This window comes from Cynoglossus semilaevis, chromosome 20 (genome assembly GCF_000523025.1).
Source record: "Cynoglossus semilaevis isolate Cse_v1.0 chromosome 20, Cse_v1.0, whole genome shotgun sequence".
NCBI lineage: Eukaryota > Metazoa > Chordata > Actinopteri > Pleuronectiformes > Cynoglossidae > Cynoglossus > Cynoglossus semilaevis.
In genome coordinates, this window is record NC_024326.1 from 12627873 (window position 1) to 12641363 (window position 13491).

Here is a 13491-nt window from a genome sequence, read left to right on the forward strand (position 1 = left end):
TGAGGAGTGAAGCCTGAGGAGCAGGAGTGAAGCCTGAGGAGCAGGAGTGAAGCCTGAGGAGCAGGAGTGAAGCCTGAGGAGCAGGAGGTCACAGGGTTTGTTTCCAGTGGCAAAGTCAGAACATGGCCTCACCTGAATACACCTGACTGGATACTGTATATGTTCTACCCCGGGGTAGAAATGGGGTCACTGGGGTGGACTTCCTCTATACACACACACACACACACACATGATCTCTGACAATGACAGTTAAATCAGTCGTAGTTTTATTTTTGTATTTTATGATGCAGTTTTTAAAAAAGATCCTCCGCATACCACTAGAGGGAGCCTCAGTACCACCACTGGTACTGCCTACTGTAGTTTGAGACCCACCACCTTAAGAATGTTGAACACACATCCCCTTCTTGGACAAATATAAATGTGGCTCTTAAAAGAATCTAATTTGGTGAAAAGTAAAAACGTGACCCTGGTTTTTGACCCAACGATTAAAAAACAAAGTCTGAGTTTTATTTTTGTTATGAACCGCACTCTAATTATTGCAGTCTAATGCAATGTGATATTATGAAAGTTTTATTAATGAAAAAATATTTTTCTGTCAGTTCTACTAAAAATTGTTTTCCTGTTAGGACTCCGACTCCGGTTCTCCCAGAGTCGGGTCTGCGGTGGAACCGTCCTCCGTTTGTTTGTTTTTTCTTAAAGAACATGTCGGTCTCTCTCGTCTGTTGCAGAAACCCTTCTGAGCTTTGTGGATGACATCATGTCAGGGGCCAGGTCTCCGTGTGTGATGTTGGGGGACATTCCAAACCTTCTCTCCATTTCCGTCAGCATGATCATCCGCTGTCTGGAACCTGACACCACCTACATGTAAGTCTTTTTTTTTTGCTCATGACAATTAAACTTCCTCGTTAAAGCATCAACCGATTTGGTGCAGATCTGAACACGAGTGCTGACTCATCACGTGCAGTAGCAAACATTATCCTCACACGCTGACATTCTGGATGTAAGAGCCTCACAAATGGCATGTTAGGAATAAATAACCAAACCAAAAGTACTGCAGACCAAAGAGGGATAAAGTTTCCTGCCAAAAAGAACAGGAGAGGAAGACACCCCGCCAGGCACGTCATTGGCCACTGTCCCAGCACCTTGTCCTCAACCGAAAACATAAAGAAAACAATCAGAAAAAAACTAAATCAGAACTCTAACCCAGTCCAAATCAACAAAGTTAAATCAGGAGGAGAACGCTGTTACTGTGGCGCTCAGACAGAACAAGAACCCGAACCCCCTCAAATCCCCCCCCAACCTGCTCCATCTCCAGAGCAGAACTAGAACAAGGTGAGGAGGAAGAGAAGAACACAGCAGCACAAATGCTAACATTCAACATTTAAAAAGTCTTTATTTTTAGAGAATAACAAAACTATTTCTCTACATCATCAAAATGTTGGATTTGTTTTTATTTAACACCTATAGTAGCAAATTATTATTATATATATATCCAGCCGTTTAATTTGAGTTTTTGCAACAAAGTTTGGGGTGTCATTTATCAACATCTCTGTTCAGTTTTCATGACAAACATTTCCAGAGAAGGAGAAGCTGCAGTTACACAGAATGTGTCACTTAATCCTCAGCAGAGTTTAAACCAACATGAAACTGAATAACACGCAAACATTCACAATGATCATTTTTCTTTTGTTGTGGAATGTAAGAGCGAGGGGAAAAGAAATTTAAAAAATAAGTAGAAAGAAGCAGAACATCAGAAGCAAAACTAAACAAATACTTTTGGAGAATGTTTGCTCTAAGTGAGACTGTCTTTTCCTTGGAGGGCAGTGCAGCTCAGTGCTCACTTTATTGTGCAATTCCACAAGTAAACATATTTTTAAACTTTGCTGAAAAAGGGTCAAGACTTTGATAAAATAATAAAATAATATCATTTTCTCTGCCTGTTCTTACTCTTGCCTGACAATCAAATGTGAAACATCAGGTTGTTCCTCTTGTTTATCCTTTTCTTCACTGCAGTCCAATGCAAGCTGCGATAGGGCCACTAGGGGGAGACATCCATTCAATAATATGATTGCTTTGAAAGGTTCCATTAAACCCGGGCTCTGATTTCCATGAGGAGTAAAAGTTGATGTAATGCAGTAGCAGTAGATGACCATGTGTGTGTGCGCGTTTGTGTGTGTGTGTGTGTGTCTGTGTTTGTGTGTCCTTCATCATCTGTGTGTGCAGGTTCCGGCTCTGGGCAGTGGACAACACGGGGCGCCGTTCCAGTCCAAGTGAGGTCACCATTAAAACTCCATGTCCAACTGTGGATGACGTCAAAGCACAAGGTGAGGAAGGAAGGAAACACGCGTTAAAGTCAGAAAGGTGAACAGCCCTCGTTCCTCCTGCTGCGTGACTCACTGAAACTGTGCTTCGTATCATTTTAAATTAACAACAAACGCCTTTTGTCAACGTCCAACACATTTCGTGAGACCAATATCCTTGATTTTTATAGTCTTACGTATCAGATGGAAAAAGGTTTTTGTTCTTCTATTTAACAAACATCAAGCAAACAAAAATACTTACATTAATAGCCTTGGTGCAGTGTAGTTGTAAATAAACTATAATTATTTTTAAAATATTCTTAAGTGACAGAACAAAAATACTCGAAGGTAATAAACTACAACAAATTATGAAAATATATATCAATTATCAAGTATGGATAGAAAAGGGAAGTTGTAGATTTCCCTGTTTTTTTCCATCATCCAGAAATGTAAACGCAGCATTTATTCGCAGCCTTAGCAACAAAACAAATGAGTGCAGAGAGTTGATTCATTTAAGGGACTGAGAGAGTGTTTTAAAAATAAAATCTGCAATAAATCACTCTTACTAGAGTAACTATTACATCTGGGTGGATCCTTGTAGGAAGACAGACGCGACAGCATCATTGTATTTTTAATGTGAGAACAAAAAGAAAATGTCAATGGAGACGTTGAGGTGGGTTGTGTGAATTCAATTCTTTTTTCTTCTCTCCACTCCAGAAATAGCTGACAAGATCTATAACCTGTTCAATGGCTACACCAGCGGCAAAGAGCAGCAGACGGCCTACAACACGCTGATGGACCTGGGAGCTCCCACGTTGCACCGCGTCCTCTACCACTACAACCAGCGTTACGAAAGCTTCGGAGAGTTCACCTGGAGGTGTGAGGACGAGCTGGGCCCCAGGTACGGCCTTTACCCTGAGACACAGACCCATACTGTCGTGATCTTGGTCACACGTGGAGACCAGTGTTTTATTTGAGCTGTGCTGCGTGACGGTTCCTGAAATATAAACATGGAACCAACATGACAGAAATCATTTGTCGTGAGTGAAATGTGTTCTTCCAGAACGTCCACATGATGAGTGAGTTCATCAGAGTGCATCACGTGGAGCCGCCGGCGTGCACGGCCCTGTGGCTCTGTCCTCACACAGACCTTTTTAAATGGTAAAGTTGGCCCGAGTTGACTGGCAACCGTCTCTGAAACCACGCAGTTGCTGCGACATCCCAGCATCAAAAGTGCAATCTGTCAGTTCAAACTTGTGTAATTGACACTGAAGTCCCCAAAAAGCAACCCCACAGCCTGGCCCACAGATGAAGGAGACGTGGCCACGGGACAAGAGCTTTGGTTGGATTGCATTTTGGTGCGAACAAAATGTTCAAGTCCAATTTCAGCAGACGCAGCCTTCAAAACACAGTAGTCCCCAGCAAATTCAAATATGTTGTAAAGGCACAGATTTAGCTGTTTGCACTTCATAAAAAAAAGTGCGATTTGGACGGGCCTGAAATTACAGATATGCTCCATTAGTGACTACTTTATCTCCTGTTGGCTGTGTCCAACGTCCTCCAGTCCAAACAATAATTTATAATAATTATCCCTCGCTCAGGGTTCAACTGCTTGAGACCTGCCACATACCATCATCTGTACTGATCTCAGTCAACGATTAGAGACCGCCTGTTTATTTAATCAACCAAAGACTAGTGTATTTTTATACTGCACATTTTTACAATGAAAAAAAAAAACATCGGTATTTATATATAAACGTGTGACCTGATTTTATTCAAATATGTCTTTAGTTTTTTATTATTTTTTATAGTAACTTATGTTGCCATAAGTTGCCCTGATAAAGGGCAGACTCAGCATGTTGCCATAAGTTGCCCTGATAAAGGAAACATTTTTTAATTATCACTTTGTGCAGAAACATCACCTGAACTCTGACCTAAGATAAAAAGATCTGAGCCTCAGAAAAGTGTTTTACTGCACCTGGTGCAGGTCAGTTTCTCCCTTTAAATAAAGGGCCAGTCTGTTGCCTTAGTTTTGTTACACTGAGTACTAAGTAAGTCCTCAGTACTGTACTTGGTTAAGGTGGTGATTTTCTAACGAGTAGGAAGTCAGCCTAATTCTAATTCTTCTTCTACTCGTCCGTCTGTGCAGTCTTAGCAGGATAAATAAAAGAAAACAACGATCCCAGGCCAGGAGCGTTGTGAGATGCTATCTCTCTGACAGGTTCTGGAACCATCTCTGGTCTCCGCCTGGATCCACAGATCATCCTGCAAAGATGCCAGTTCCACCCCTGCTGGCTGGTCTCGACGTGAGGAGATGTCTTATCTCCTCCACCTTCATCTGAGACACAGCTCCGCTGTTGGAACGTGGTTTTTTTTTCCTTTACGTCTGTTGTACTTAGAGAGTCTTTTGATCGTTAGCGTTAGCTCATTTCGCCGCAGGTGTTAGAATCCCACAGCAACGCAACTTTCCTCTCCACTTTTCCAGTTCCTCCCTGTATTGAAAACCTGCTACGGCGTGCGGGGTCGCCGGGTCAATGAAGAACTGTCCCTGGTGTTGATATCAGTTTTGGCGCCCGTGTGTTCTCACTGGTGTTTTTGTTCAAAGCTTGACGTCGTCTTACCTGGGGGGCCAGGGTTTAGCACCGCCGTGAGGCACATTTCTGTAAGACGTGTTGTCTCTGTAAGGCCAGTCTGAGTTCAGCTGTAAAAACTCTCCCGGTCCACTGCCGTCCAGAGCATGTCCTTGTTTGGAGTCCGTGCCCCCCCGATGATTCAGTTTTCTGGGGGGTCGGTTTCCTTCTTTAATGACAGGCGTTTTAATCAGAGGAGAGCTTGAAACAACAGTTGTTGTTATGGTTGAATGTCTGTCAGGAAAGTCTAATCAGGCTGATAATTACCAGAGTGTGTTTACCAGGCTGTCTGACTGTGAATAGCTGCAAAGACAACAGAAAAACACAGTTTTCAGCTGCTGTGATTTATGACTGTCTGTGATTGAATTTCATACTTTCATGTAAAACTTTCCAGTAAAAATCTCCCATTATCAACCCCTTTATAACATTGTTATAGGATGACTTAACTACTTAAATGACCTCCTGCGCCCCCCACTGTCAGAGTGAAAAATGTAATTTTTTTTTCCACATAACAGAACTGAGCTAAGGATAAACAGAGAAGTCTTAAAATGGATTATTTCAGTGTTACTGGGAAGGTTCCAACTTAGAAAACTTTAGGAAACTGGAGAATACCACGAAAGAGAAATTCTGTTACCGTAACGACACAGTGGCTGCCGCAGTACATCTGTGTACTGGATGGACGTTTTAATTACATGTGATACATTTATACATTTACTCACACACAGAGTACCGTGGTACTCCAAGAACAGAGAACCTGGAGCTGATTCAGGCCTGAAGTCCTCCTTTAAACTGAAATGTGTGTGTGTGTGTGTGAGGAAAAGAGCTACTGATGTTTAGTTTGTTAGTTTACAGTCAGCAGTCGGACGGCAGGATGTCCGATATTAACTTTTTGCTGATATTTTCCAAACACTTTCCGATTCCGATATAGACCTGATAATATTTATTTGTTTATGTGTACAAGCCACTGCATCTTTCTGACTTTCACTTTAATATACGTATTTGTTTATGTGTACAAGCCACTGTAGTGTGTTGCAGTGCTGCCATCTTTCTGACTTTCACTTTAATATACAGCCGTTTGTCCCCAAAACTTTTTTTTAGATCACACATCATTTGGGGAAACCCAAATGATGTGTGATGTTGTCGGGTTTTCATTATCGGAGGACAAAGTGATAAGGATTCTTACAGATATGACATAATCAGCAGGGTTAAGACTTGAATGTCCTGGAAATGTCCGTGCGTTCTTTGCTTCCATCGGGAACGACGTGCGAGCTGATATCGGTGTCCGTCGCAGCAGATCATCTGCCACCATCTCACCACGTCTCCTGTTCCCAGTCTCACTGTTACATGATCCATCTGTGTGTCCTCATTCACTGCAGCCATTCATCATCTCCTGGGTTTTCATGTTTTCTTCCCACTTGGCAGCTCTTCTGTGAAATTAGTTTTTTTCTTCTTCTTCTTCTTCTTCTTCACTTGCTCACTTAGGACATAAAAACATCAGAGTTTGACTCATGCTTGGGAGCCATAATGAAGGGCAAAATGTTCCCAAAAAGTAAAACACAGACAAAAGAAAGCAAATGTAGCACAATCCATTGTATCGCAACAGGTGAATGTAAAGAAAATCATCTTCAACATAAAGCACAGCGTAACGTGGTAAACCAAGGACTCACTAGATTTTAGTTTTGGTATTTTAACTTAGACTTTTATCTAAATCATAGCAGGTCTCACTACTGTCTTTGAAATGTCAGTCAGACCATCAGTTTGGAGTCTGATCTCGTAGTTCTGTCGATGACATCACTGCAGTTACAGTTACATCAACCATCTCCGTTCCCTGCTCCGTGTCTCCTCCTCCTGTTTGTCTTTGTCACGTTCTTGTTTTATTTGTTTTTGTCTCGTCTTTTCTTCAGATCTCGCCCTCTCTCCACTCCTGTCTTCACCTTTGACTCCACGCCCCGCACAGTATATATATGTATATGTGCTCTGTGCCGGGTCACTCTGCTCTGTTCCCAGTGTTTTATATCTTTAAAATGACTGTTTCATTTCATTGTCGTTAATGTACGGCTCTTTGAAACGGGAGGAATGTTTTCGTACTAAACAAAAAAGTCTGAAGCTGTCGTTACATTAGACGACAGGGGATGAAACCGAGGATGTAGTAGAAAAAAAAATTAAATAAAGATTAAAATTAAACATCTACACAGTCGTAGCCAGAAGAACAGACAGTGAGCAGAGCTTTCACACCAGTTGCACATTTCAATTCAAATCAAAGTGTCAGTTAAACTGAAACGAACCGTCTCTGTGTTTCAGTAAAACAGTTTGGTTTATTAAGGCTGCACTCACACTGGGACCAGTTGTCCCGCACTGATGCCTGAGGGACAGTTATTGTCCTGGACTCACCTCAACCTTGGTGTTCTGGGTCAGAAACGTCCCTGTGTTTTTTGACGTTTCCAATCACGTCCGTCCCGATCCTCCCAACGTCCCCTCAGGGCCGTACATCAGCTCCTAACTTTTATCTCAGTGCAACATTATTGAAGCTTCCATCTCACTTTGCTGCTGCTCGCTGACATTGAAGCGTAGGTGCTGTCAACACTATCTCGCCCCGGTGATTTCGGTGCTTCTAGCAGACGTGTGGCTTGGCAGACTGTGGACATAATGCTTTAAAAGTGCTGCTTTGTGGCTGCAGAACGAGTACAAACTGTGTGTGGAATGAATGAAATTTCCCCCTGCTGCATTTTTGTTTTTTTGTTTTTTGAGGTTTTTTTTAGTATAATATCCTGCTCCTGGTTTTTTTTTGTCAAACCCAAACAGACTGCCTCCAGCCTAATGGTTATTTATGACTCCCTGTGTTCCTATAAGATATATTTATTCAAAGTCTGTGCATTAGGTTACTAATGGAGATGATGATTCAGCTGGCCTGGTTGGCTGGAGGACTAGTTTAAGCCTTTAATAGTCACTACTGTGGCCGTCTGCAGAACTCCAGCCGTCCCTGGTCCTGGTCCTGGTCCTGGTCCTGGTCCTGGTCCTGGTCCTGGTCCTGGTCCTGGTCCTGGTTTCCCTTCCAGGACAGCCCTTTATTTGCTATCGCCATGAATTTTTTTTCTTCTTTTTTTTATTTTTTTTTATCTTCATCCTATCCTTCCAATCTTCTCACTTTCATCGTTTCCATGTCTGGACCTCCAGCAGCCTTTGTGTGTTTTGGGTTTACACAGGAATGTGTCAGAAACCCAACACCTTACCCTGCGAGCTCCAGGAAGCAGCGGTGGATGGGACGGTGTTAGTTTCTATCATGCAATGATGTCATTCTAAAACAACAGTGTGATTTATAGACTGCTGATGTTTTACTGTGTCTGATGGCCAACGTGCATCAACAATGACATTCCAGCCTCCTCCAAGCGCTTGGCAGCGAGCGATTCCCACAGTTCACTGCATTTCCTGGTTGGGGACTGACTGCCTGACTTATGCGAGTTATGTTTGGCTGAGGAGAGGAACGTTTCTTTCTTTTTTCTTTTTTTTTCAAGCTTGATCAGATATTTGCACATAGTATTCATATACAAAAACTCAAAAGAGAGGCTGTGGAAATCTGCAGAGATGAACAAACTAAACCAACATTAGTCCAAGGACAAAGAGGACAAATTCAACAGGTCTGTCAGTGTGTTGTTGTTGTTGTTGTTGTTCAGGGAGTGACATTTGATGCTTGGTATAAAAACATGATAACAGTGTGAAGATCATCAGACCAAATGCACTGACACTGACTCCACTCTGTATTCCAACAGGAAGGCCAGCCTCATCCTGTCCCAGTTAGATGAACTGTCCCACTGGTGCAGGGGTCTCCTCCAGGAGCCAAAGATCGGTCTTCGCAGGATGTCCCTCAAATTCCTCTCCTGCCGTTACACCGACAGCAAGGCTTTCGGTCAGAACTGGTCAGACATGGGCCAGGATGTGCACAAGGCCTGTGACGAGCAGATGCTGGCCGTCATGTACAATGACTACGGTGAGCCTAAAGAGCTGTAGGTCCACTGTACTGCAGCAGTGAACGGAGGTCGACCATCAAATCCCCTCACTTAAACGGTAAATGTTTATTTACTAACGATATGTGTTCTTAATGTGTCATAAAAATCGTGATTGATTGGATGATGAATATGAGAAGGCCCCAAAATCAAATGCCGGGTGTTGAAATGCATCAGTTGAACAAAAAAAAAATCCCCACAGTGTGTGTAAATAACCACCTAAATATTAACCAGATTTACGCTTTCATTTTTGACCGCCTTACGTACTTGCTACACACGGGGGCACTATTATCAACAAAAACACCATCCGTTTACATTCATTTATGCTAAAAACAAGTTTAAAACAAGTTTTCGTTGGACAAGTTTATTCCTCATTGTTTCTGTAGACTGTATCTCACACAGCTTCTGCTGTCACTAAAACGCTAGCACAAGACAATGACAATAATGATCGACCTCAACAACAGGAAAACCACTGCAGTGTGGACGGTGTGTGGATGACGACCACAGAGGAGGGTCCTCCTCATCCTGGTCCAGATGTAGTGACGTAAGCTGCTGAATGTAGTAGTGCTGACGTTTTATATTTAAAACTCAAGCTGTAAAAAAAAACAAAACAAATGCACACGTCACCTGTGTTTATTTGCCTGTTACGAATATTCTATATAATATTTTTTTTCTTGAACTGATGTGAAAAGTGATAATTCTCTATTCAACCTGCAAGTAAACGCTCTAAATGTTTCTATCTGCTTTTTAACCTCCTTCAGAAATGAACTATTTACTCATTAGACCGTCTGTGAGAGTAGTGAGTGTATTTATATTTGATTTGATTTGATTTTAGTACAGAAATGGATATATATAAAAACATATTTTATTTATCCTCTACAGTACAGAAATGGATATATATAAAAACATGCTTGTTATTTTATTTAGATGTTTTTTATTTTATTAAATCTTACATGTGAATACTAATATTAGCGCTTGTAGATATTTGTAAAGGCGTCAAAGTATTTCCTAAACACTGCATCTACAGGACTGTGTTTTGGAGCAGGTGTTTTCTACACACCGCGGGTGTTGTTTTACCACAGTGACTGTATTTGTGTTGTAGTAGATACATTATTGTACTGTAATATCTGCTGTGAAATGTAGTACTCGTAATAAGGTCAGTCTAAATATTACAGTTTTTAGATGCAGACAATAAAGTCTGGTTGTACTCTGGCTGTAAGATGGAGATCGGAGCGGAGGTCTAACAGGGTCTGGGACTAAGTCTGGGACTAAGTCTGGGACCAAGTCTGGGACCAAGTCTGGGACTAAGTCTGGGACCAAGTCTGGGACCAAGTTCTTATCTTGAATTGCGATCAGTGGACGAAGAGACGTGTTTGAGAACATTTATTTGAATTTATTTTAAGTGTCCGTAGTGGACTGTGGTAGGAGAGAACCCCCCACCCTCACCCTCCCCCCTCTCCCCCTCTTCTCCCTCTACTATCTGCATGTTTATCCGATCTCTACTGAATGTGGCATCTTGAACTTCACTTTCTTACTTGGATTTTTTTGCTACTTGGAAGAAACAATAAAGGAGAAGGTGGAGAAGCTGGTTGCTGTTTTTCCTCGATGTTGTTCGGCCTCCGATGCCTTGGAGCTGTTTGGGAGAAACGGGGAATCTTTCATATTAGGGATTGTTTTCCACTGAAGCTGCTGAGAGTGGAACACATTAGTTAATGTGGTGAGAGGCTGTTATTGATCTGCAGGGGTTTTTTTTAATGCTCCCTGACAACAATGTCAGGCAGAGCGAAGCAGATTCCAGGAAAAATTGACATTTATTCCACAACTCTTTATCCTATCAGACGACAGGATACTGTAAATGTGGGTCCGGGGTCGTGTGTTCTCTTGGGTTGTTGGTCTTTGAATAAATGCCCCGTTGACCCCAGACTATTGAAGTGACTCCAGCACAGCAGTGGCCGCGCCTCGAGCCTGAATTTACTGACTGGTCACTGGTTTACTCTAGAGATTCTGTCACCTCTGCTCTAGGATGAGGTGGAGGTCAAGTGACCACTAGGAGTGTACTGCCTTATACCTGGAGGGTTGTGGGTTCTATTCCAGAAGTGTTTGGGTAAATATGTCACCCTCTTGTCAGTGGGTCAAAGGTCAAATCCCGTCGCCCGGTCGTGGGTCCAGACCAGCCACAGACAGAACACTGACAGCTCCTGGGGGAGTTGTCTGAAGCAGATGGAATTTGAGTTTGAAGAAAGTTTTAATAAAACTATTATTAGACACAAAGTTCTAACCGAGCTGGAAGCGATGGGCAGAACAAACTGCAGGCGACCAGACACCGTGGAGAGGCAGCAGTTTGACAGAAACTCAAACAGACAACAAACATGGAGCAGATCCTTCACTTTGTCTTCTGCTGCTTCATCGAAGGGTCAACGCAGCCAATTCCTGCAGTCATCAGATGGGGGCAGGCTTCACACCTGAGGTCAATTACAGAAGCTGTCAGAGGTGGAGGAGAAGCTGTGACCTCCACTCAGGACCACCACCCTCAGCAGCAGCAGCAGCACAGGCTGGACCTCCTCATCTTCCTGTTCTAAGGTGAGAGTACCAACCACGTCAACACCATGTGACCAAATGATGCACCAAAAAAAAAAGACAAAGTAAAAGTTCTGTAGGTGTCGGTAGAAAGTTGCTATTTATTTTCATATATTGTGTGAAGTACATTGAAATATCACAAATACCATGAGTACACGTTCATAGATACAGTATTGGAGAGAGAGAACAGAAAACAAAATAAAATAAAAAACCTTCATTTTTTTCATGTTTTTTTGTTTGGTGTGTTTTTCATCTTTGGAACGTGACGACGCGTCAGTGCTTCTCCTTCAACATGTTCACATTTATTATGACTTGTTTTTATTTGGTCTGAAGACGGTAAAACAAAAAAATGAAGCAGAAACTATGGTACAGGTAAATGTTGTTTTTACGATATGTGTGCGATAGAATAAAGTATGAGACGGAGTATATGTGGGTCAGTAAATACTGCAGTTGATCAAAATATATTATGGTCTATACATGTTAGTCTTTACAGATATGTTTCCTCTCACAGCTTCACAGCAGAGCGACCATCTGATGGGTGAGAAAAAGACCGTCTGTTTCTGAGAGAGTGGTGACGATGAAGTGACTCAGGAGATTTTCAATCTAAATTTGAGGTAAAAATTCAAAGGTAAAAGAACACATTTGAACTCCCACGACGCTGCTTTGGTTTAAATGTTACACAGAAATAGTTCTATGAGATTTTTCTTTCTTTTTTTTTCTACATGCCACAGAACTTGATGCCATTTTTCCTACATGATTTGTGCAGGATTACATCAAAATGATACTTAACTTTTTGAGTCAGACTGAAAATGTCCTGCTACAAATACAGCACTGAGAAAAAAACCATTAGCTTTGGAACAAGAAACACAAACTTCCACTTTAAGATGTTTTTGTGCTTCATTAGCTTGTATAAAAAAAACCAAAATTTCTCTCTTTTTTTTACACCTTTCATCACATTATAAGACCTGATGATGACTCATTTCTCTGACTCATTTCTCGGACTCCTTTTTCTGATTGTTGCGGTAAACAGTCTGTGTTTTTTTTTTGTTTTTTTTCTTAAATCTCCGATCTCACTGCGCTCCTCCTGCTGCAGCTCCACTTCCTCCTCCTCTGTCCGAGGACGCGGTTCTGTTCTTGTTCTCCTCGGCGCCCGGGTCACGACAACTGCACTCGTCCTGATTGCAGTCGGCCCCGAACTGAATGACCTGTGGGTAAATAAGGACGACACACAGTGGTCACATAGTCATCAGATCTTATATCTATCTAGGACCTCATATAATTATTTTTGTCCCATTTAAACATCAGAAAAACCTGTGAATGTTAAAAAATAACTGTAACTGGTTTAGACGCAAAAAAAAAAAAATAGACACGCTTTTTAAAATGCGGATGTGATGAAATCAAATAATCCCTCCGTGGATATATACATCCACGGAGGGAAGTCCCGTTCCCTCAGCTGGTCCACAGACTGAGCTGACCTGAGGTCAGTCTGCCTCCAGCAGGGGCAGCTTGAAGGAAACGTTACATCAGGTCTTTAAACGGAGGCGGTGTCACTGAAAAATGCTCTGGCTGCCGAGGTTTCCCAGTAGGGTTGTTACATTTCAACTGTAGCAGAGAGTACAACCTGGAATGGCAAAAACAGACAATAAAAACTACATTTGCTTGAACTGGCCGAGCAGCAAGTGAAGAGTTTTTGGTGCTGAAAAGTCAAGACAGCGTGGAAACCTGCGAGTGGGACCTCGGCCGACAGAGTCCACCGAGGTCCCACTGTGGTCCCACTGTGGTCTGCTGAAGGGTCCACACTGTGTGAGGACATCTTGGACTGACATTGAAGTCAGGATTAGAAATGGATTAAGGATTAGGATTAGGATTATATCTGTAAAAGGGTTGATACAAAGGCCAGTTTATAGCTATACTTGTGAGGACATCCTTTGAGGAAGGTTCTGTGATTGGGGGGGGGGGGGGGGGGGGGGTGGGAGGGGGGGC

General features: G+C 42.3%; 2 protein-coding genes across 7 annotated transcripts in view; one reads left to right on the forward strand and one right to left on the reverse strand.

Moving 5' to 3' along the window:
- The window catches only part of astn1 (astrotactin 1), a 173484-nt gene extending 163947 nt beyond the window's left edge, over nucleotides 1-9537 (forward strand). For 5 of the 6 annotated variants that reach the window (XM_008334830.3, XM_008334832.3, XM_008334833.3 and 2 more), the window contains 4 exons: nucleotides 729-864; nucleotides 2224-2324; nucleotides 3018-3201; nucleotides 8698-9537. In XM_008334830.3, the coding sequence (XP_008333052.1) occupies nucleotides 729-864; nucleotides 2224-2324; nucleotides 3018-3201; nucleotides 8698-8935 (659 nt within the window). In that variant the 3' untranslated portion in view covers nucleotides 8936-9537. The remainder of the gene's footprint in view (nucleotides 1-728; nucleotides 865-2223; nucleotides 2325-3017; nucleotides 3202-8697) is intronic. The other variant, XR_001761688.2, reaches the window with a different exon arrangement.
- A 1808-nt stretch (nucleotides 9538-11345) lies between these two features.
- pappa2 (pappalysin 2) overlaps nucleotides 11346-13491 on the reverse strand; it is a 32794-nt gene continuing 30648 nt past the window's right edge. The window contains exon 27 of the mRNA XM_008334839.3: nucleotides 11346-12713. Within this exon, the coding sequence (XP_008333061.1) occupies nucleotides 12579-12713 (135 nt within the window). The 3' untranslated portion in view covers nucleotides 11346-12578. The remainder of the gene's footprint in view (nucleotides 12714-13491) is intronic.